The 19,416-nt window shown below is 52.9% G+C and overlaps 2 protein-coding genes across 6 annotated transcripts; both read right to left on the reverse strand.

Annotated features, from left to right (window-relative positions):
* Positions 1–33: 33 nt before the first annotated feature.
* Positions 34–13,059, reverse strand: Pbxip1 (PBX homeobox interacting protein 1). 3 transcript variants are annotated; one of them, XM_048455516.3, is made up of 11 exons: positions 12,937–13,059; positions 10,418–10,505; positions 7,113–7,239; positions 6,838–6,896; positions 6,611–6,770; positions 4,444–4,668; positions 4,320–4,343; positions 3,400–3,482; positions 3,186–3,314; positions 1,376–2,592; positions 34–909 (listed from the first exon to the last, which is right to left on the reverse strand). In XM_048455516.3, exons 2-11 carry the CDS (start codon positions 10,469–10,471, stop codon positions 816–818), a joined length of 2,172 nt encoding a protein of 723 aa, XP_048311473.3. In that variant the 5' UTR covers positions 10,472–10,505; positions 12,937–13,059; the 3' UTR covers positions 34–815. The 3 variants fall into 3 exon arrangements, with proteins under 3 accessions (XP_048311473.3, XP_087753464.1, XP_048311491.3); XM_087897338.1 differs by lacking the exon at positions 12,937–13,059 and adding an exon at positions 12,131–12,153; XM_048455534.3 differs by lacking the exon at positions 4,320–4,343.
* Positions 13,060–14,307: 1,248 nt separating this feature from the next.
* Positions 14,308–19,365, reverse strand: Pygo2 (pygopus family PHD finger 2). 3 transcript variants are annotated; one of them, XM_048455567.3, is made up of 3 exons: positions 19,063–19,365; positions 18,373–18,422; positions 14,308–16,904 (listed from the first exon to the last, which is right to left on the reverse strand). In XM_048455567.3, exons 2-3 carry the CDS (start codon positions 18,412–18,414, stop codon positions 15,843–15,845), a joined length of 1,104 nt encoding a protein of 367 aa, XP_048311524.1. In that variant the 5' UTR covers positions 18,415–18,422; positions 19,063–19,365; the 3' UTR covers positions 14,308–15,842. The 3 variants fall into 3 exon arrangements, with proteins under 3 accessions (XP_048311524.1, XP_048311513.1, XP_048311517.1); XM_048455556.3 differs by having other exon boundaries at positions 18,787–19,365; XM_048455560.3 differs by lacking the exon at positions 19,063–19,365 and adding an exon at positions 18,679–18,760.
* Between the last annotated feature and the right edge of the window lie 51 nt (positions 19,366–19,416).

Consider the following 19,416-nt stretch of genomic DNA (forward strand, 5'->3'; position numbering starts at 1 on the left):
CACGCTCCAAAGAAGGAAGGCAGAAGCAGGGTGTCTGTTTCTGTGCTTTATTTATTCTGTTCCTCAGCCCGCCGTCTTTATCCCGAGGATAAGAACACCAGAATGACCCGATCTAAGGTCATCCAGCCTGGATTGGAGCCCCGGGTTCCACAGCGAATCAGTCGGGGTAACTGTGAGACAATTGGTAGCTGGGCTCAAGGCTAGGCTCCTTGGGAAAGTTGGGTGAGCACGGGGAAAGAGCCTGCCGGACTGGCGGAGAGGCTGAGAACAGAAGGTTGAGCGCAGTGTCTGGGTTGTACCTATCCACCGGAATGGCAATTGCACCGTGTCTCCTGCACTCAGACCACCTCAGGAGGCAGTTCAGGCGGGAAGGTAAAAGCCACAAGAGAAGCATGATGAAAAGGTACTTCATGCTTGGGGATAGCTGCCTCCAAAGCTAACAAAACCCCAGGGCAAGTCTGGAGCTAAGTCTCCAACCAGCGGCTCCAGTGTAGGGTTGCAGGCTCTGCTGCGGTCCTGGGGGCAGTCACAGAATACTCCCCAGCAGGCTCCTATACACTCCATACCCAGGGCCTTTAGCATTTGCCTGTATTTGCACAAACAGTTCAGCAGAACCAACTTATGATCTTTTTGTAGCAAAAGTGGTACCAGTGCAGGGCCAAGTGCATGGCTCTCTCCTGTGAAGGGCATTCAAAGGCACTAAAGAGCCAAGAAGGACCGGCTGAACAGTGGGCGCACAGCCTCTAGGGTCACGTAATTCCAGGGATCTTGAGCTGGGTGTGTGCCTAGGTCATTTGCTGCAGCAGGTGCAGGGCTCAGCCATGGTGGTAGTGGTGGGGGTGGCGGCTGTGCTCTTCCCTGGGCCCCACAACTCTGGGGTTCCAGGAATGCTTCTCCTTCTTTTTTGACCTGTGGGGAGACAGGAAACGAGGCAGGAAAAGGCCTTTAGGAAATAATACCACTGAGATGGGAAAGCCAACTGGGGCAGCTGCAAGGAGAGACCTGTGCTCCCAGGATGGATCCATTGGGGGTGACAGGAAGGGGCCCTGTAGGTACAGGCACAGTGGGAAAAGGGGACCCCTCAGGACTACTGTAGCCCTTCATGGGAAGACAGGAAGTTATCTTAGAAGACTTCTCTAAGGTCTGGGAATCAGAAATGAAGAGGACTCCAGCTAGAGACCTCTACCATTCAGGGTCGCAATGCATTCAAATCCCTCCCAGCTATTAACAACCTCTGCCCCTTACCCCCTCACTCCCCACCCCCTCACACTCACACTCACACACACACACACACACACACACGCACGCACGCTCACACACACACACACAAACACACACACGCACGCATGCACACGCAGCCACAAGATTCCCACACCTCTTCTTCAGTGCCTTGTCGCCAAAGAAGTGGCTGAAGATGAAATCCTCAAAGTCATCCACTTCATCATCATCACCCGTCTGTTTCAATGCCACCTCCTCCAGGCTGTCCTCCAGGGCATCCACAAAGTCCCGGAAGCGAAGACGGTCATGCCTGAAGATGCCATCTTCTCCAAAGTAAGCAGGTGAAAGGGGCAGCTCTTTGGTCAGTTGCCCAGCCCAGGGCAGCCTTGCCAAGTATGCTCTCAGCACAGAGGCCAGCTCCTGTTGCCGCACAGGGGCTAGCTCGGTGCCAAAGGAGGTCAGGCCCTCCTGCCGAGCACAGTCAGCTATGCCTGAGCAACCCTGGGGGGGCCGGTACTTCCGTCTCAGCAGCTCCGCCCAGGAGGAGAGGGGGTCAACACTATTGTCTTTCTCCCAAGAATGCTTCGGCCTTTCTCCAGAGTGGGTGTTCCCATTTTTTCTAGAGTGTACTTTGGGGTCCTGTCGTTTGCCATCTTTTCTGTTCCCCAATTCTTCTACCCTGGGTTTGTCCTCTTTCCATCCCTTTGTTGGTTCCCTGTCCTCATCCCTCCAGCTCCTCCTCCTCTCCTGGCCAGACTCCTCCTTCCCAGTCTTCCAGTGCTCAGCCTTCTGGTCCCTCGGCCCACCATGCCATTTCTCTTTTCTTCTCCACTCCCTGGAATTCTGGAAGTGGGGCTTCTTCTGGTACCAGGCCTCCGAGTCGTTCGCAGGAATGCCAGTGTTGTGACCCCAATTCTCTAGGTCTTGCAATGTCTGGGCCAACATGTGACCAAGTTCAGCCAGGCCAGCGTGAGCTGGGGCTCCATGGCCAGCATTCTGCAAGCCCCTCTGTAAGTCACGGTGCACAGAACCCAGCAACCGCCTCTGCCTTTGCAGCTCCTGCCTTAGGGCCTGGGCTTCAGCTTCTAGCTGCTTATGCTGCTCTGATAAGCTGGGGTCTGGCTCCTGCCCCTTGTGGCCTTGCTCTTTGGTGGTTTTGTCACCTGGGCCTCCACCCCAGTTGAGACACACCCCATCTACACCCCGGACACAGTTAGCCTCTAGGCCTTGAAGACGGGCCCTTAGCTGCTGTAGTTCTGACTCTAGGGCCTGATGGGAAGTCTTGCCCTGCTCCAGGGCCTCCCGGAGTCGGGCATTCTCCTCTTCCAGCCCTTGTGGCTGGTGCAACAGGCTCTGAAGCTCTTCTTTCTGAGCCTAGAATGTAGTTAGGAACAGAAGGAAACAGGAGTCCTTGTTAGAGTGGGCACAATGTCTTCTACCCCAGTTCTATTCTATTCGAGTGGGCAGGGGCTAGTTCTGTTGGGAGAGAGACCGCTTACTGTCTGCAATGCCCTGGATTTGAGCCCCAGTGCTGCCTTGGACAGCCAGAGGGGCTCCCCCTCTTCTCCACCCCTAACCTGAGCTACTTCCTGAGATGGTTAAACTCCACCCCAGCATCTACGTCCTTACACAAGCACGTACTTTTGAGATCCACAATAGCCCACATCTAGCTCTCCTCGCTCCACTCCCACCTCCTGCACCTAGAACGGGCACTGTCCATTGACCCTAGCACACGGCACATTCTTCAGATGTCCCGGGAAAATCCCAGCCATCAGTCAGAGGTGACCTGCCATGTAGGCAAGCACACCAGCCCTGCCAGTCCTCAGCAGGCGGCAGGGAAACAGAGAAAACACCCTGACTACACCCTGACTATGGTGGTGAGGGTGAGGCTCAAGGCTCAGGCGAGCAGGGAAAACTCCTTCCAGCAAAGGTGGCCAGAGAACCCCCTCCCTCTTGCCAGGGCCCACCTGCAGCTGGGCCTGCAGCAGCCGGATATCCTGGTTCTCCTTGGCCAGCCTGTCCAGCAGGAGTCCCATGCTCTGCAGGCTGGGACCACTGTCTGCTGGTACTGAGGCCTGCAGCTGCTCGAGCTCATCCTGAGGGCAGAAGAGCAGCCACTTCATGCTATCTCCCAGGCCGCTCCCTCCAGGCCACGCACACCTATGGAAAACCCATCCATACCTGCCTGCTCCCCACAGTATCCACCAACTCAGTCTCCGGCCCGGTATCTGGAAAGACCTGTAACTCTGCTTCTTCCACGGGCCCTGTGGGTAAGTGAACCTCTGAATCCAGGCCCATGATCTGCAGAGCCCATCACACCTCGCTCAGTCACCCCTCCTTCCATGAACACACACCATGGCTCACACGTCTGCTGAGCTAAAGGGACAAACGTCATCCTGAACAATTGACAAGGTCAACAACCAAGAAATAATATGCAACCCTGAACAACTTACCTGAGGAGCACTCCCCAAACAGACTCCCATCACCACCCACAGAGAACAAGCCAGGACCTCTGCCTACTACCCTGAACAGCTTACCTGGGGAGCACTCCCCATACAGACTCCCATCACCACCCAAAAATAGCCAGGACCTACTTACTGTCCTGAACAGCTTTCCTGAGAAGCACTCCCCATACAGACTCCCATCACCACCCACAAAGAACAAGCCAGGACCTCTGCCTACTCTCCTGAACAGCTTACCTGGGGAGCACTCCCCATACAGACTCCCATCACCACCCACAAAGAACAAGCCAGGACTTCTGCCTACTCCCCTGAACAGCTTACCTGGGGAGCACTCCCCATACAGACTCCCATCACCACCACAGAGAACAAGCCAGGACCTCTGCCTACTCTCCTGAACAGCTTACCTGGGGAGCACTCCCCATACAGACTCCCATCACCACCACAGAGAACAAGCCAGGACCTCTGCCTACTCTCCTGAACAGCTTACCTGGGGAGCACTCCCCATACAGACTCCCATCACCACCCACAGAGAACAAGCCAGGACCTCTGCCTACTCTCCTGAACAGTTTACCTGGGGAGCACTCCCCATACAGACTCCCATCACCACCACAGAGAACAAGCCAGGACCTGCCTACTCACCAGTTTCAGGCTCCAACAGCGTACCTGAAGATGAAGACAGTCTGATGAGGCCCCCAGGGAAGCAAGAGGAGGTAAGAAAGGCCAGGGTAGCAGACCGGAGGCCCTAGCCAGGAGTACTACTCACCAGAAAACAGGAGAATCCCCAGGCCTAGAAGAACCAGGGTCCCCAGGAGACACATGTTGAGGGAGATGCCCAGCTCGCCTCCTACAGCCTCGCCCTTGGTCTGGTCCTCCACCTCCACAGGGACGGGGTGGGCTGAGCTGGGCTCCCGGCCCCTCCTTCGCCGCACACCCTCGACATCCAAGTCAGTGTCGTCGTCGCTGCTGGAGCAGTGGTACTCTCTCCAGACTGGAGGAAGGGAAGGGGACAGGAGAGCAGTGAGGAGGAGGCCGGCACGGGAAGCCCAGCCCTGGTCCCAGGGAAGGCACACCAAGACTGCCCATTTAGGCCTGGGTACTGACTGACTGCGCCATCCAGTCTAAAGGAAAAAGACTGTCCTTTTGTCTACAAGCACAAGAGCCACCTTCCTCCTCCTGTCTCCATCCTACATCTCCACCTGATGGCCTCCATAGTCTTCTCTCTTCACAGTCTCTGCCTGACTGCTGCAGCTGCCCCCAGCGGCCCCAGGCCCGGACCTCTTCCTCCCCTCTCCTGTCACCTCTGCCACTGCCTGGGACAGACCTTGGACTAGCCCCACTCTCTGTTGACACCAAAGCTTCCTCCTGCCTGCTCTATGCTCAAAACCTCCAACTACATCCCTGCCTCTCCCGCATTCTTTTTTTTCGGGGGGAAGCAGGGGAAGTTTCAAAGCAGGATTTCTTTGTGTGTAGACCAGGCCGGCCTCGAACTCACAGAGATCCACCTGTCTCTGCCTCCCAAGTCCTGGGATTAATGGTGAGCGCCACCACCGCCCTGAAACCTCTCATCCCTACCTACCCCCTGACTAAGCTCCTCCCCCACTCCTTCTGGACCGGCTGAGTTGTGAGTCTTTCTGCATCCCTCGTGTTCTCATTTGTTCTCAGGCTCAGTCCAGTCAGCTTCTTACAAAGTCCCTGAGCCCCCACCTTCCCACAGACAGCAGAAGCAAAGGCCTCTGGAAATGAAAGGTATGTTCTAGAACTGTGCTTCTCAACCCATGGGCTGCAACCCTTTGGGGGTCAAATGACCTTTTCACAGGGGTCATATATTAGATAGCCTGCCTGTCGGATATTTACATTATGATTCATAATAGTAACAAAATTACAGTTATGAAGTAGCAACAAAGTAATTTTATAGCCAGGTGGTAGTGGTGCACACCTTTAATCCCAGCACTGGACAGGCAGAGGCAGGCGGATCTCTGTGAGTTTGAGGCCTGCCTGGTCTACAGAGTGAGATCCAGGACAGCCAGGGCTACACAGAGAAACCCTGTCTTAAAAATAAAAGAAAAGTAGGGGCTGGAGAGATGGCTCAGTGGTTAAGAGCACTGGCTGCTTTTCCAGAGGTCCTGAGTTCAATTCCCAGCAACGACATGGTGGTTCACAACCATCTGTAATGAGATCTGGCGCCCTCCTCTGGCGTGGGGGCATACATGTAGGCAGAATGTTGCATACATAATAAATAAATCTTTAAAAAAAAGAAGAAAGAAAGAAAAGTATGGCTGGGGTCACACAACACGAGGAACTGGACTAAAGAGCGGTGGCACTGGGAAGGTTGAGAACCAAGAAAAGAGGACTCAATCAGATACAGACCGTCTTAAGGTGGCCTAACCCCGCTGAGCCTCAGTGTTCTGGGGTGAGAAGGTACCAGGCTCAGGACCTGGGCCTCCTCGGGTACTACTCAGTAGTGAGGCCTGCACCTTCTCCTACACATTCTAGTTATTTTTATTTTTTGCTTTTTTGTTTTTGTTTTTTGAGACAGGATTTCTCTGTACTTTTGGAACTTGTTCTGTAGATCAGGCTGGCCTTGAACTCATATAATCCGCCTGCCTCTACCTCCCAAGTGCTGGGATTAAAGGTGTGCCACCACCGCCTGGCTTATTTTTAATTTTTTTATGTGTTTATTTTATCAACTGTATGAATGTTTTGCCTGCATGTATTTCTGTGCACCATGTGATGCCTGTGGAAGTCAGAATGGGGAATCTGGTCCATGAGAACTGGAGTTACAGATGGTTGTGAGCTGCCATGTGGGTGCTGGAACTGAGCACAGATCCTCTGGAAGGGCAGCCAGTGCTCTCAACTGCTGAGCCATCCCTCCACCGCCCCTTCCCATACTTCCTAAAAGGTGGGAAACAGGAGACAAGAAGGGTACTGACCTGCTTTGGGACTCGCAGGCAGGTTCTGTGGAGGACTCTCATTCTCCAGCTCCTGTGTGTCTGGACCCAGGCTTGTTGCCAAGGGAGTCTCCTGCAAATCTTCCTGGACCAGTGCGTCTCCAGGGGGCTCTGTTCCAGCACCATCACGTCCCAGAGTGCCCTGATGTGGATACAGCTATGAGAAGTGCTCTCCCCAATGTCCTCCCAGCCCCAGTGAAGTACCTCACCTTGGCCTTAGACTCCTCAGGCAGTTCCTTCTGGGGCCCTTCCTTCTGGGAAAGTGTCCCTGTGGCGGAAGAGGAGGCCCAGAAAAGCCCACAGACCTAAACTGAACCCACTGTGGCCCTGCAGCACCCACAGGCCCCAACCACTTCGGACTGTGGTAGCTCATAAATCAAGATTAGCAAGCAAATAGCCTAAGTGATCGCCCTTGCCCCAACTAAAAGGAAGCCCCCAAAGACAGAGGATGGTTTATACCCAACCCTCCACAAAGCCCTATTACCTTCTCCATCCAAGGTCCCAGCTAGTTCTTTGTCATCTGCCTTGGAGGGGTCCAAAAGGGCCTGGGAGGCTCCTTCAGATTCTGGGTCCATCCTGGGTTCTGGGCCCAGAGTCTCCACTGGCAAATTCTATTGGGAAGGAGGATACTTTGTTGGGGCATCAGAACAATGCCCTGATGGAGCCGAGGGGCTAGCAGCCCTCAGACACCTCAGACCGAACCTCAAAAATTATGGCCTGTACCACTCTGGAGCTAGATCCAAAGTGTCTCTTTCACTCAGCAGCTCCCTAACCTTCCTCCCTGCTCCAGAACCCAGGTTTCCCTGGGACCAGGGGATTAGCAGTCCGACAGGTTAATGGTACCTGGTGTCCCTACCCCTATCATCAGCGCTGCCCTCCCCACGAGCCAAAAACCCAATCCAGACCCAGACCAGGGGTACAGTTACATTCTCACTGGCACCCCCGAAGCTGTTCTCACTTCTGCCCAACCACACATCCATCTTCTGAGTTCTCTGCCCTTTCCCATTGGCCCTGACAGCTATCTCTAACAGCTACTGGCAGAAGCCTAATTACCCCACCCCCACCCCCGCCACAGGCAGCCTGACCCCATGGTGCTGGCTCACAGCCTGGCCCTTTAGCTTTGACTAGTCAGCTTGGCCAACTTTTCTCTGCATATAACTCCTTGGCACCCCATCTAGGGCTCTGCTCTTCCTCTAGGAATAATTCTTTGTTTTAATCTCTCTCCTCTCCCTCTGCTGTATGTGTGTGCCTGCACTGACGTGTGCACCAGGCACACATGTATACCACAGTATGAGTGTAGAGGCAAGAAGTCAACCTCAGCCAGGTGTTATAGCACCTTTAATCCCAGCTCTCAGGAGGCAGAGGCAGATGAATCTCTGCAAATTTCAGGCCAGCCTGATCTACATAGCAAATTTCAGGTCAGCCAGTGCTACACAGCAAGACTGTGTCTCAAACTTGAGAACCAGCCCTTAACTTCCACCTCTTCTGAGATGAATCTCTTTACCCTCTGCTCTGGTTGCAAACTAGCTGGCCCTTGGGCTTCTAGGGATTCTCCTGTTTCCAACTCCTGTTGTATCATAGGAGCAGCACCAAGATTACAAACCATGTCCAATGTTAGCAGGTTTGGGGGTCTGAACTCGGGGTCTCAGGTTTATATGGCAAGTGCTTTACCCACTGAGCCATCTCCCAACCCTCCAAAAATGAATAGATGATAGATAGACAGACAGACAGATAGAAAGGTCTCAGATAAACAGACAGCCACCTGCCTGTGCCTCCTGAGAGCTGTTAAAAGTATGTATCACATGGGAGAGATGGCTCAGCAGTTAAGAGCACTAACTGCTCTTCCAGAGGACCTGAGTTCAATTCCCAGCACCCACATGGTGACTGACAACCATCTGTAATGGGATCTGATTCTTTCTTCTGGTGTGCTGGAAGACAGGTCGCTCATACACATAAAATAAATAATTTTTAAAAAGTATACACCACCATACCCGGCTCAAGAATAATTTTGACCTCAGTATATTTCTTTGTAAGTCACAGTTTTCACAGGGTCACCCCTGCAAGGCAAGGATTACAATTCTGGTTTTTTGTGGAGCGTGGACAGGTGAAACCTGGCCCAGGTCTCCCCAGATGTCAGCAAAGGCACTATGACAGGAGACCAGGGTTGATTGAGCACAGAGCCTATTTCTCTCTCTCTCTCTCTCTCTCTCTCTCTCTCTCTCTCTCTCTCTCTCTCTCTCTTTCTCTCTTGGTTTTTCGAGACAGGGTTTCTCTGTAGCTTTGGAGCCTGTCCTGGAAACAAACTCTTATTGACCAGGCTGGTCTCGAACTCACAGAGATCCACCCTCCTGCCTCTGCCTCTGCTGGGATTAAAGGTGTGTGCCACCACCGCCCAGCCACAGAGCTTATTTCAGTCCCTGCCAGTGAGCACTGGTCCTTGTGCTGGGCTCCAGGGTCATTATTGAGGTCAACTCCTCAACCCCAGTTGAGCTCCTAAAGAGCACCTCAAACTCAACATATCTAAATGGAGTTCTGTGTCCTCTCTAGCTATTGTCTTTTATTGTTATTTATTTTTAGTTAATTTATTGATACAAGGTTTCATTTGCTATCCTTGCTATTGATACAAGGTTTCATTTGCTATCCTTGCTATTTAGCCAAAGGATAATCCTGAACTCCTGCCTCCAGCTCCCAAGTAGTGAGACCACAGCTTGCTCCACCATGCCTAGGTCCTTCTAGGGGTCCTAAGGAAGTCTCTGAGATCCCACTGACACAATCCTCATCATACCTCTCTAGCTTCTAGTCCCCAACCCACCAGCCCTCCTCCCTTTTTGGTGGCATTAGGAGCCCTCTGATTTCCTGCCACCTGAAAGGCTGCAAGAGCTTTGGAAGCACTGTCCCTGCTCCCACCCAGCTACCTGAAGTATAAGCTGAAATAAACCCTTTTGTCCCCAAGTTGCTTTGGTCATGGTGTTTCATCACAACCACAGCAACCCTAAGACACTACCTGATGCCTAATCACCCCCTTCTGGGGTTCCTAGGCTCTAGTCTGCAGCATTTTGACATGGATTATGGCAGGTCCTTATCCCAAAGCTCTTCAGTCTCCTCAACATGGCTCCCCTCTGTCACCTCGTGACCTTACTCTTGCCGGCCTCTCTCTCAGCTTATCCATCTGGTTCCTTCTTCCCAGGTATGGCCCAAGCCCCAACACCAGAGCTCTGTGCCAGGTCTCCTCTCTGCCACTGGAGCCCCATAAGAGCCAACAGAGGCAATGCAAATGACCATGGGTACCAATAAAACAGGACAGATCCAGAAAGCAGTGCCGGGAGCCAAACCAACTCAGGACTGTCTCAGAGGTCCTGATGAAAGGACAAAGGAAACTTTAGTTTTATAGCTATGAGCAGACTTGGTAAGACTGGTCTAGGGCTGAAGCCAGAGCCTTGAAGGAATCAAGGTCTTGGGACCCAATTCATCCCCCTAGACTGTGGCTACCAGTCCTAAGGCTGAGGTATCCTGTGTTCTTTGCTAACATTGTCTGATTTAGCTTTTTGTTGACCATGGCCATTTTCCCCTGTAAATAGTAAGATGCTGTACTTTTTAATAAGTCACATGGCAGAGCGCATCAGCTTGTACAAGACCTCCTAGTCCCAGGTATTGCTTTTGCCTTATTCCTCAGTCCCCGGTCCTCGCACTCAGCACCTCACCATTCAGGACCTTTATTCCTGCAGGTCAAAGCAGCCTACCCTGCCAGAGTCCCCCCTCTCATGTAGTTCCCAGGCCCACTGTTCCTACCTCAGAGCCAGTAAGGACCCAGCTATTATCTGAGTCTGGGCAGGAAGAGGTCATAGTTGTGGAGGTCCAGGGTTGCTAGAGTGGCCACCTGCAGAGAAAAGCTCTCTTGAGAATGGGAGTTCCGGGCTGGGGAGATGGCTCAGTGGTTAAGAGCACTGGTTGCTCTTGGACCCACACGACAGCTCACAAGTATCTGTAACTCTGGTTCCAGGGGATCTGACACCCTCACAGACACGCAGGCGAGACACCAATACACATAAAATAAAAATAAATCTCAAAAATAAACACGTAAAATTTAAAAGGAGGAGGGCTGAGGAGGGAGTTCCCGTGAGGGAGGAAGACCAAGGCATCAAAAGTTGGGCAATTGCCTCCAAAACCCAGGTCAGTTCAGTTCTTCTGCCCATGCCAGACTTTCCTGGCAGTATTCGCCTTGCTAGAAACCACAGGAAACTGCCTCTTAAGGATCCACGGGGTCTTGGGAAACAGCACTGACCTTGAAAGGTCAAAGAGGTCAAAGGACTGAAAAGTCCAAACTCTGGTGTTCTGGTCAGAGGCGAGGAATCTCAGAGAGGCTGACTGACTAGCCTTCTTACGGCCCAGGTGTCTCGGTATCTATCTACATCAATCCTCCCTGCTTTCATTCCTTCGGTTTAGGGCAGTAAGTAGTTCTCAACTCGTGGATCACAACCGCTGTATCAGATATTTACATTACGTTTCATAACATTTGCAAAATTACAGTCACCTAGGGGTCACTACAACATAAGGACCTGTGTTAAAGGGTCGCAAAGATCGAGAGCCACTGCTTTAGGGGCTCTCAGCACTGTCTGTGGGCTCAGCTAAGATTGCTGAAGTGGGGGGGGGCAGGCACGACCAGGCAGGAAGCTTTCTAACACTACAGGTCTGGGAGAGCTACATCCACCTGGATTACATTTGGTCACCTTCCTTTTCACTTTCTCTCCACCTTAAATTCTGATCAGAGTCTGATCTCAGGGATCTTGAAAGCCACTGAGGAGAAGGAGGATTTGTAACAATTACCATCCATAAATCACATTCAAATTTGCAACAAAAAGGAGCAGGGGTCTGGGACTCTGTCCTGTCCCTTGCTAATCAGTTTGGAGGGCAGCTGGGGTTAAGGGATCACACACACACACACACACACACACACACACACACACGCCCACTTCCAAATCCCAGCATAAAGTAAACTGTGCCCTTAGGCTAGGGAGTTGCAACAGGGATCAGAAATGAGGACAGAATGACAGACAAGCTGAGCCACAGAGTCCTGGTCGGTGGTCAGAGACAGATAGTAACTGCCTCCCCAGCAGCAGAAAAGGCGGAATGTGAAAGCGACTGTCCTGGAACACTGAGAAGGGAAGATGGGGTGAGGGGGTCTGGAGTTCTCCCTTCAAAACCAGCCAAAGGCTCCCTAGCTACTCCTGCTGGCTTTAAGTCCTTCGAGATGACCTTATATGCTTCTGCAGCTCTTGCTAGTCAAGATTCAAATTCAAGACAGGTAGAGGACATCTAATGGTGCCTTTCTCAAAGATTCAAGTTCAAGACAGGTAGAGGACATCTAATGGTGCCTTTCTCAATGCTCCTGGACACTGGCACCCATCCCACCAGGAGATGGGATGCTTGCAGTGATTTCCCTATACCAGGTCCCAAAGAACAACCTCCCCATGCCTCCCTTCTAGTGACGTCCACACAGCCAACCTTGTTCAGCTTTTTGTTCTCAGCCCCTCCCTCTACGTCCTGACATGTCCCAGTCCTGGTTGCTGTGTGTGACTGTTAACAGGTGGCCACAGGAAGGAAGTGGCAGCAGCTTGAGCAGAAGTCCCTGTTTATCCCTGGCTGTTTACAGCCTGCTCAGGTCCTCCAGAACTAAGCACCATGGCAACCAGGGTGATGTCAGACCCACTGTCTCCATGGAAACCTGCAACGGTATGGTATTTGGGTCAACAAGACAAACCTTCTGAAACCTAAGCAGGGGACTTCCTGGAACCCCTCACTCAGGGTCCCAAACCCCAATACCAAAACGCATCTCTGCTCTCGTAGGCCAGTACATGCATTGGGAAGCCCTCTAAGAAACTGTGCCGCTGCTTAGCTGCCACCCTTCCCAGTTGAGAGTTCTCAGGGATCTTAGTCTTTGACCTCTAGGAAAGAAATCCACTCCCTACTCTCCCTTTTCACTCAGGCAGGAATCAACAAAAGCGTCAGTCTTGTCGCTGACTTGTGCTGTCTCGATAAAACAACTAAGGGGGAGCGCTCCTCCTCTACACAACGCCCTGAAGTCTGGTTAGCAGCCTTCTCTGACCTTTAAAGGGAAGGACCTGGGACCACAAGAACTTGCCTGAGTTCCTGCTTCAGAATCATCTGTCTCCCTCCTTCCCCGCCCCTAGGTCCTGGGTTAGGCAGCGTGTGGACGCCGGGGGTGCCCATTCCTTTTATACAGCTCTGCCTTCCTTCTTTATCTGGGGATAAAGTGGGGGTCTGCCGGCCCATCCCACCTAGGGCTTTACCTGACCCAGCTCTCGTTCAGTCTTCAGCTTAACTTGCGGTGACCTCCCCAGGTTTCCAGTCCAGGAAGAAAAAAAAAAAAAAAAGAGGACAGTCACGTGGTTGGTGTTTGACCAGTGAAAAGTCGCCTTCCCCGCGGGGGTTGGGAAGTGGGGGGAACTTTTGACCAATAAAAGCTGAACTTGATCTCCAAGGGAGGGGAAAGAAGATCTACGCAGTTCTACCCCCTCGGTTTATCTCTTGGTGGGCGACTGTGGTCCCCAACAAACTAAAACCTTTTTGGCGGGGACCTCCCCTCTTTTCGAAATGTTTAGTGTCTAGTAGGAAGACCTAAAACTGAAAGGTACTGATGATGAGATAGCAAGAACCAGGTGCCATGTTGGCTCCAGGACAGACAGAGACAGCTGTAGAATGGGGGATGGGGTCCGGTGCAAGTTGTGGGTTTAGAAATAGCCCTCCTGCCGGCAGGCTGAGGGTGTCACTGCTTTGAAAATGGAGGACGGCCAAGCGTGGTAGTGCACGCCCTTAACCCCAGCTCTTGGGAAGCCGAGACAGGTGGAGTTCGAGATGAGCCAGATCTGCATAGTGAGTTCCAGGCCAGCTGGGCTACAAACAGTCAAATAACAAAGGAAGGTAGGTAGCCAGTGGATGGCTTAGGCTAGTGGGATGTGGGTAAAGCTTCTACCAGCGTACTGTGCAGGTGCCTGCCCTCAACACATCATACAAAGACAACGGAATAAATAGAAAGGAGGCTGTGCTATAATTCGAGCACTGGGGAGACTTTAAGCAGGCGGATGAAGGTCATGAAGGTCAGCCTGGGCTACAGAACAAGACTGCTTCAACAAATCCCAAACCCAACCCAAACAAAACCAATGGAAGAACTGGAGCATAAAAGCATTCAGATTAAATTCAGGACTGAATGGGACTTAGTGGTGGAGCACTGTGATCTCCAGCATGGAATATGAAACATTTAAGCATTTTTTAAATGTTATGTTTTGCCTGCGTGTCTGTAGTATTGGATCCTCTGGAACTAGATGGTTGCCATCGAGTGCTGGGAACTCCTCTGCAAGACCAACACGTGTTCTTCATCCTAACAGTGTTCTCACCTGCTGCTCTGACTCCCACTGTGCCCCCAAAATAACCAGTCTGAAGGCTGTGGATCCAGGGCTCCAACCCTGCCTTCCAGCCTAGCCCAAGCACTGCTCCAAAAGCAAGGGCACCCACATCAAGGACACAGGGTGCAGCAGGGAGACTGGGGACCTCCTCAATTTAGCAGTGTATGGTAGGGCAGCTGAGAGGTGGTGGAGAGCAGGGACCACCTGGTCCTCCTGGACCCTCCTAGCAGTGACACACGGGTGGAGCGGCAAACAAAGGATTTTCAAGTCATTTTATTAGTCCAACCATATAAAAAAGATTTGTAACCCCATCTGCCAACCCCCTTTCTTCCAAAAAGTAGCAGAGGAACAGGGGGATGGACCCTCCCTCCCCAGGAGCATTTTACAAACCATGGAGACAACACAAAAGTAGCAACAGGTAATAGGGGCAAACAGAACCACAACACAACACTGTTGAGCAGAGAGGCTGCCACAGAAGTTTAGGAGTTGGGGGCCACAGAGTAAAAAGCAGGTCCACCTTCTTCCTCTTCAAAGGCTGTCAACTCCAACAGTGTCTTCTCTTTCTTTCCATGTGCAGGCAACATGAGAAGTGCTGAGTGCTGGGCACTGAGATGTCTCCCAAAAGGGCCACAGCCTAGCTTGCTTGCCTCACCCATATGAGGAATGGGCACATGGGCTAAGTGGAAAGAGGTTAAGAGAAGCTAAGAGGGCTCCTGATCAGGCCCCAGGTCCATCACTGGCGGGGAATCCTACAAAAATAAAAATAAACCAAGCCTAGTTGCTGGATCACCAGGCCCAGACGATATCACAGGATAAAAAAGAGCAAAGCAGAAAAGTTCAGGTTCTTTTAGCTTTCAGTATCACGACTCTGAGGATCCTACCGCCTGCCCCCAGCCCCCAAAGCCACGGCAGGGCCTCAGCTGGATCGTTTCATCAGGGAATGAACGAGGTATAAGGGCTTCATGCCTTTCCAAACTTTCCCCTGAGACAAAGGAAACGAGGGCACCAAGAGTTGAAGAACAACACTATCATATTATGCAGCAGATAGGCAGGGAAGAAGCGGGTACGTCTCCAGTCCAGACCTCCAACACTCTGGGGCCAGTCAGACCACACATCCCAACTTTTGACAACACGGTCACTGAGAGAGACAAGCAGAGAAGCTGAGAAAGGACCAGTGACTTTGGTGAGGAAGAGATCGTCTCAGCATCTTTTATCTACAGTCTTGACCCCCCCCCAGACAAGCAATGCTCAAGTCAGAACTCTGCTTCTTCAGGGTATCTGATACTCTGTGGAAAGGAGTTAAGATGGGTCCAGAGGAAGCAAAGGGAAGGACAGAAAAAGACAGAAATCCCCAGTTGTTTCCAGAACCCATAAAAGGGACCAGAGATGAAACCTTGAACATGTGACTCCAAAGGCTACGCTGGAGCTGTGGGGCTACATAGGTATCATAGGCACGGGTGTTAGAGTCATCTGCACACAGGACATCTTTGTCACCTGGAACTTCCTCCAGCCCCTTTCCTCTCTTGCAGCCTCCAGCTGGACGCTAGGAAGGGCTCTGCTTGGCAGGGCTTTAGCTCCCTGGATCTCTGAAGGGTCTCAATGCAGCAGTTCCCAGAAAAGCAAGCACTCTGGGCTCCTCTGCCTGCCCACGTCAGTTCCTCTTCTGCTTCAGGAACTGTATGTTTCTGCTTCATGGGGATGGAAAGCCAGTGGAAAGCGAGGAGCAAGAGCCACGTAATTCCTCTGCAAGAGCATGGTGAGCAATGTGCATTCCCCCAGGTCACCGCATGGAGTCACCCATCGTTAGCAGCCACCAACTGCCCCATGCCCTCTCGGATGTAGACGGACTGGATCTCCTTGGTCTTCAGGCAGAGATCACAGGCCCAGACAGCAGAGGCCTCGGTGGTTAGCAGCCCGTAGGCGCTCTCCGTCATGCCGGTGCACTCGCGGTGAAACCACTTCTGGCAGGAGGCCTCGCACAAAATGGCATCCTGGTCATCGTTCACCTCGCTCCGACAGGCACCACAAGGGTATACCAGGCCCGGGGGAGGCTGGGGCCCTGAGCCTCCACCTGCTTTGCCAGGGGGTGCTAGGCTGTTGGCATCTGGAGTGCCACCACCCCGACCGCTGCTGCTGGGGGGGAAGCTAGGCTGGTTCCCGTTAACAGCTGCAGCCGGGGAGCCTGAATGGGGCTCCTGGGGAAAGGCAGTGGGGGCAGGTGGATTCAAGGGCTTTCCCCCGTCCTCACCACTCGGGCCAGGAAAACCAGGGTCTGGACCAGGAAAGGGACTGGTGTTGGGAGGCAGGCTGGGTAGCCCCTGACCAGGTCTCTGAAGAGAAGGACCAAAGGGTGCTCCAGGCTGGGCAAAGCGTTGGGGGAGAGGAGGACCCAGATCCCCTCTAGGAGGCTGTGCCATGGTGGGCGAGATCATGGGACCAAATCCCCCCACTGGGCCTGGCATCATCTGCCCACCAGGGGGGCTGAAGTTCTGGCCCAGAGACTGATTGAAGGGTTGACTGGGAAAGTTCATGTTGCCTGGTGGTGGATAGCCAGGGCCCTGAGGAGGCATATTGAAAGCTGGGCCCATAGGGTTAGGAGGGAAAGGAGGGGGCTGTCGACGAAGTGGCTGGGGACCCCCGCCTCCTCCAGTGCCATAGCCTGGGGGTACCTGGCCTGCCATGCCCCCCTGGACACGAAAGCCCCCAAAGGGCACAGGGCTGCCAAGGAATGGAGGGCCTGCACCCCCCACCTTAGGGGCTCCGAAGTCATCTTCAAACGGGTTAGAAGCAACCAGATGATCCACCATGGGAGTCGGGGGTGGCGCGAACTCCGTCAGATGTGAGTAAGCAGGACCCTAGTGAGAACAGGAGGAAGATGTGAGCCGCAGAACGGAGCTGGGAGAGCACCGCACACCTAACAAGCTCTCCTCAGAACATGGCAGAGGGTGGAAGGCTGAACCCACGGCACAACAGCACTGTTTTTACAAAAATAAAGCAAAACCCAGGCAAATAGGGCTGCAGAAACAGCTCAGTGGTCAAGAGCATGAGTTTGATACCTAGCCCCCATGTTGGAGGGGTCAACGGCCTCCAAATCCAACCACAGAAGAATCGCATCTCTGACTCCTTTCAGCACACACGCAGACATACACAGAAACTCGTGTGCATACATAAAATTAAACATAATAAAAAATAGAAAAGTATGCCGGGCGGTAGTGGCGCAAGCCTTTAATCCCAGCACTTGGAAGGTAGAGGCAGGCAGATCTCTGTGAGTTCGAGGCCAGCCTGGTCTACAAGAGCTAGTTCCAGGACAGGCTCCAAAGCTACAGAGAAACCCTGTCTTGAAAAACCAAAAAAATAAAAATACAGACAAAAATCACATCGAAACTCAAGTCTGACCCCAAAGCAGTTAATTAATTTTTTCTTCCTTTGAGATAGTGTCTTATATAAAACTCAGGTTGCACTCAAGCTCAGTTTGTAACTGAGGATAATCTTGGAAGTCTCATTATCCCCATGCTCCTGCCTCAATCTTTGAAGTACTGGGACAGACACGAACCACTGTCTGGTTTATGAGATGCTCAGGCTTGAACCTGGGGCTTTGTGCAAGCTACCTAGGCAAGCACTCAGTACTGAATATTTAACTTTTAAAAGCCTCCTATCTCTCAACTTTTACAACAACTAACTGTTAAAGCACTGTAGCATTATGACGCTTAGGAAAGACCCAGCAAGCCGGCCCTGGTGAGACAAGCCACTAATGTCAGCACTTGGGAGGTTGAAGCAGGTGTGCTAAGAGATCAGCGCCAAGATGGGCACCTTGTTCCAAACAAGGAAAAGCACAGGCTGGAGAGATGGCTCACAGATTTAGAGCACTTGCAGAGACTCTGGGTTCTGTTCCCAGCACCCATGCGGCAGCTCACAACTGCCTGTACCTCCAGTTCTGGGGACTCTGACCCCCCCTCTTCTGGCCTCTAAGGGCACCTAGCACTTGTCCCTTGGGTCCCCAGCACTGCAGAAAACCAGCATGGTGATTACATCTGTAATCCCACCACTTTGGAAGGGAAAGCAGGAGGATCATAGGTTCAGCCATCCTCGGCTACACAGCAAATCTTAAGTCAGTTCGGGATACATGAGGCTTTGTCTCAAAAAGGGAAAAGGCCAGGTTTGCTGTCACCAGACAGAACCAGGACCCAAGAGGGAACGAGAAAAAAGTATTTCGGCTTTTTTTTCCCCTCACCTGGTGGAAAGCACAAAAGGGTAGCCAGGTAGCCACCCCAACAAAGTAGGAGGGGCTTCCAGGGGATAAGCCCACCACGGATCCCCCTTTACCTGAGTGTTGGACTTTCTTCGTTTCTTTTCAGGGCTCTTCATTTGCAGACCTGGAAGAGCAGCAATAGGCAGACGGAGGCAAGCTTTCCTGAGGGTTCTACTGTCTCCTTCCTCCCAGCCACTCTCCAGACTCTAACTTCCACGTACACTTGCTTACTTATTTAAGAAACAGGGGTGAAATATGAAAAATGACCAGTTTGACTACACTCTCAGCTACATCCCACATCTTCCTTGAAATCAAAGATACCTGGCTCCAAAACCTGAAGTGATCTGTGACACCTGCTCTCAATCACTAATCCTTCTCACCTGAGGCTACCTCCAGGTCCCTAGGCAACCTTCCCATCCCCCAACCCTTCCATCCGAGGTTCCAGGGTCCTGGGCCTCGACAGCCCCCGTCCCTCTCTGCGCTCTCACCGGCCTTGCCCTGCTTCCTCCCGGTGCTGGGCGGCGCGGGGGGCGGTGCGGGGCCGCTGCCTCCCTCCAGCTTGTCCGGTGGGGGCGGCGCCGAGGCGGCCATGGATTGGGGGACCCGAGTCAGCGTCGGCGGGGGATGGAAGCGTCCTCAGGCCGCACCATCGCCCGGAGGGGAGTCAGGGGCAGCGCAGCACCCCCGAACTGCAGCAAGCCCTAGACACGCCAAGGGGGAGGCGCAGAGCCAGAGCACAAACTGCACGCCTGCTCCAGACTCACCGCCCGCCCGCGGCCACAGCAACCGGAAACGGAACTCCAATGGGTCGCCACCACCGAGAGCCGTAGGGAGGGGAAACTGGGAAGGGCCCACACGCCGCACCCAGGAAGGCTGGGCCTCGCCACGCCACTCCTCCGAAGTGCTGCTAAGGCCGCCGGAGCTGGCCCAGCAGCAGTGTGGGGTGCACGATCGTCAGAGGCTGTGCGAGTTCCCCGTGGGCCTGGGGGCGGTCCAGACACGCCCCTTCCCACCGTGAGCCAGTCGCCTTTCAGACACATCCCTCCCGCGCAGTCTCACTGCTCCCCAAATCCTGGCAGACTCAGGTTCCAACGGACAGGCGCTGGCTTTGAACCCAA

This window comes from Myodes glareolus, chromosome 17 (assembly GCF_982192425.1).
Source record: "Myodes glareolus chromosome 17, mMyoGla1.1, whole genome shotgun sequence".
Lineage (NCBI taxonomy): Eukaryota > Metazoa > Chordata > Mammalia > Rodentia > Cricetidae > Myodes > Myodes glareolus.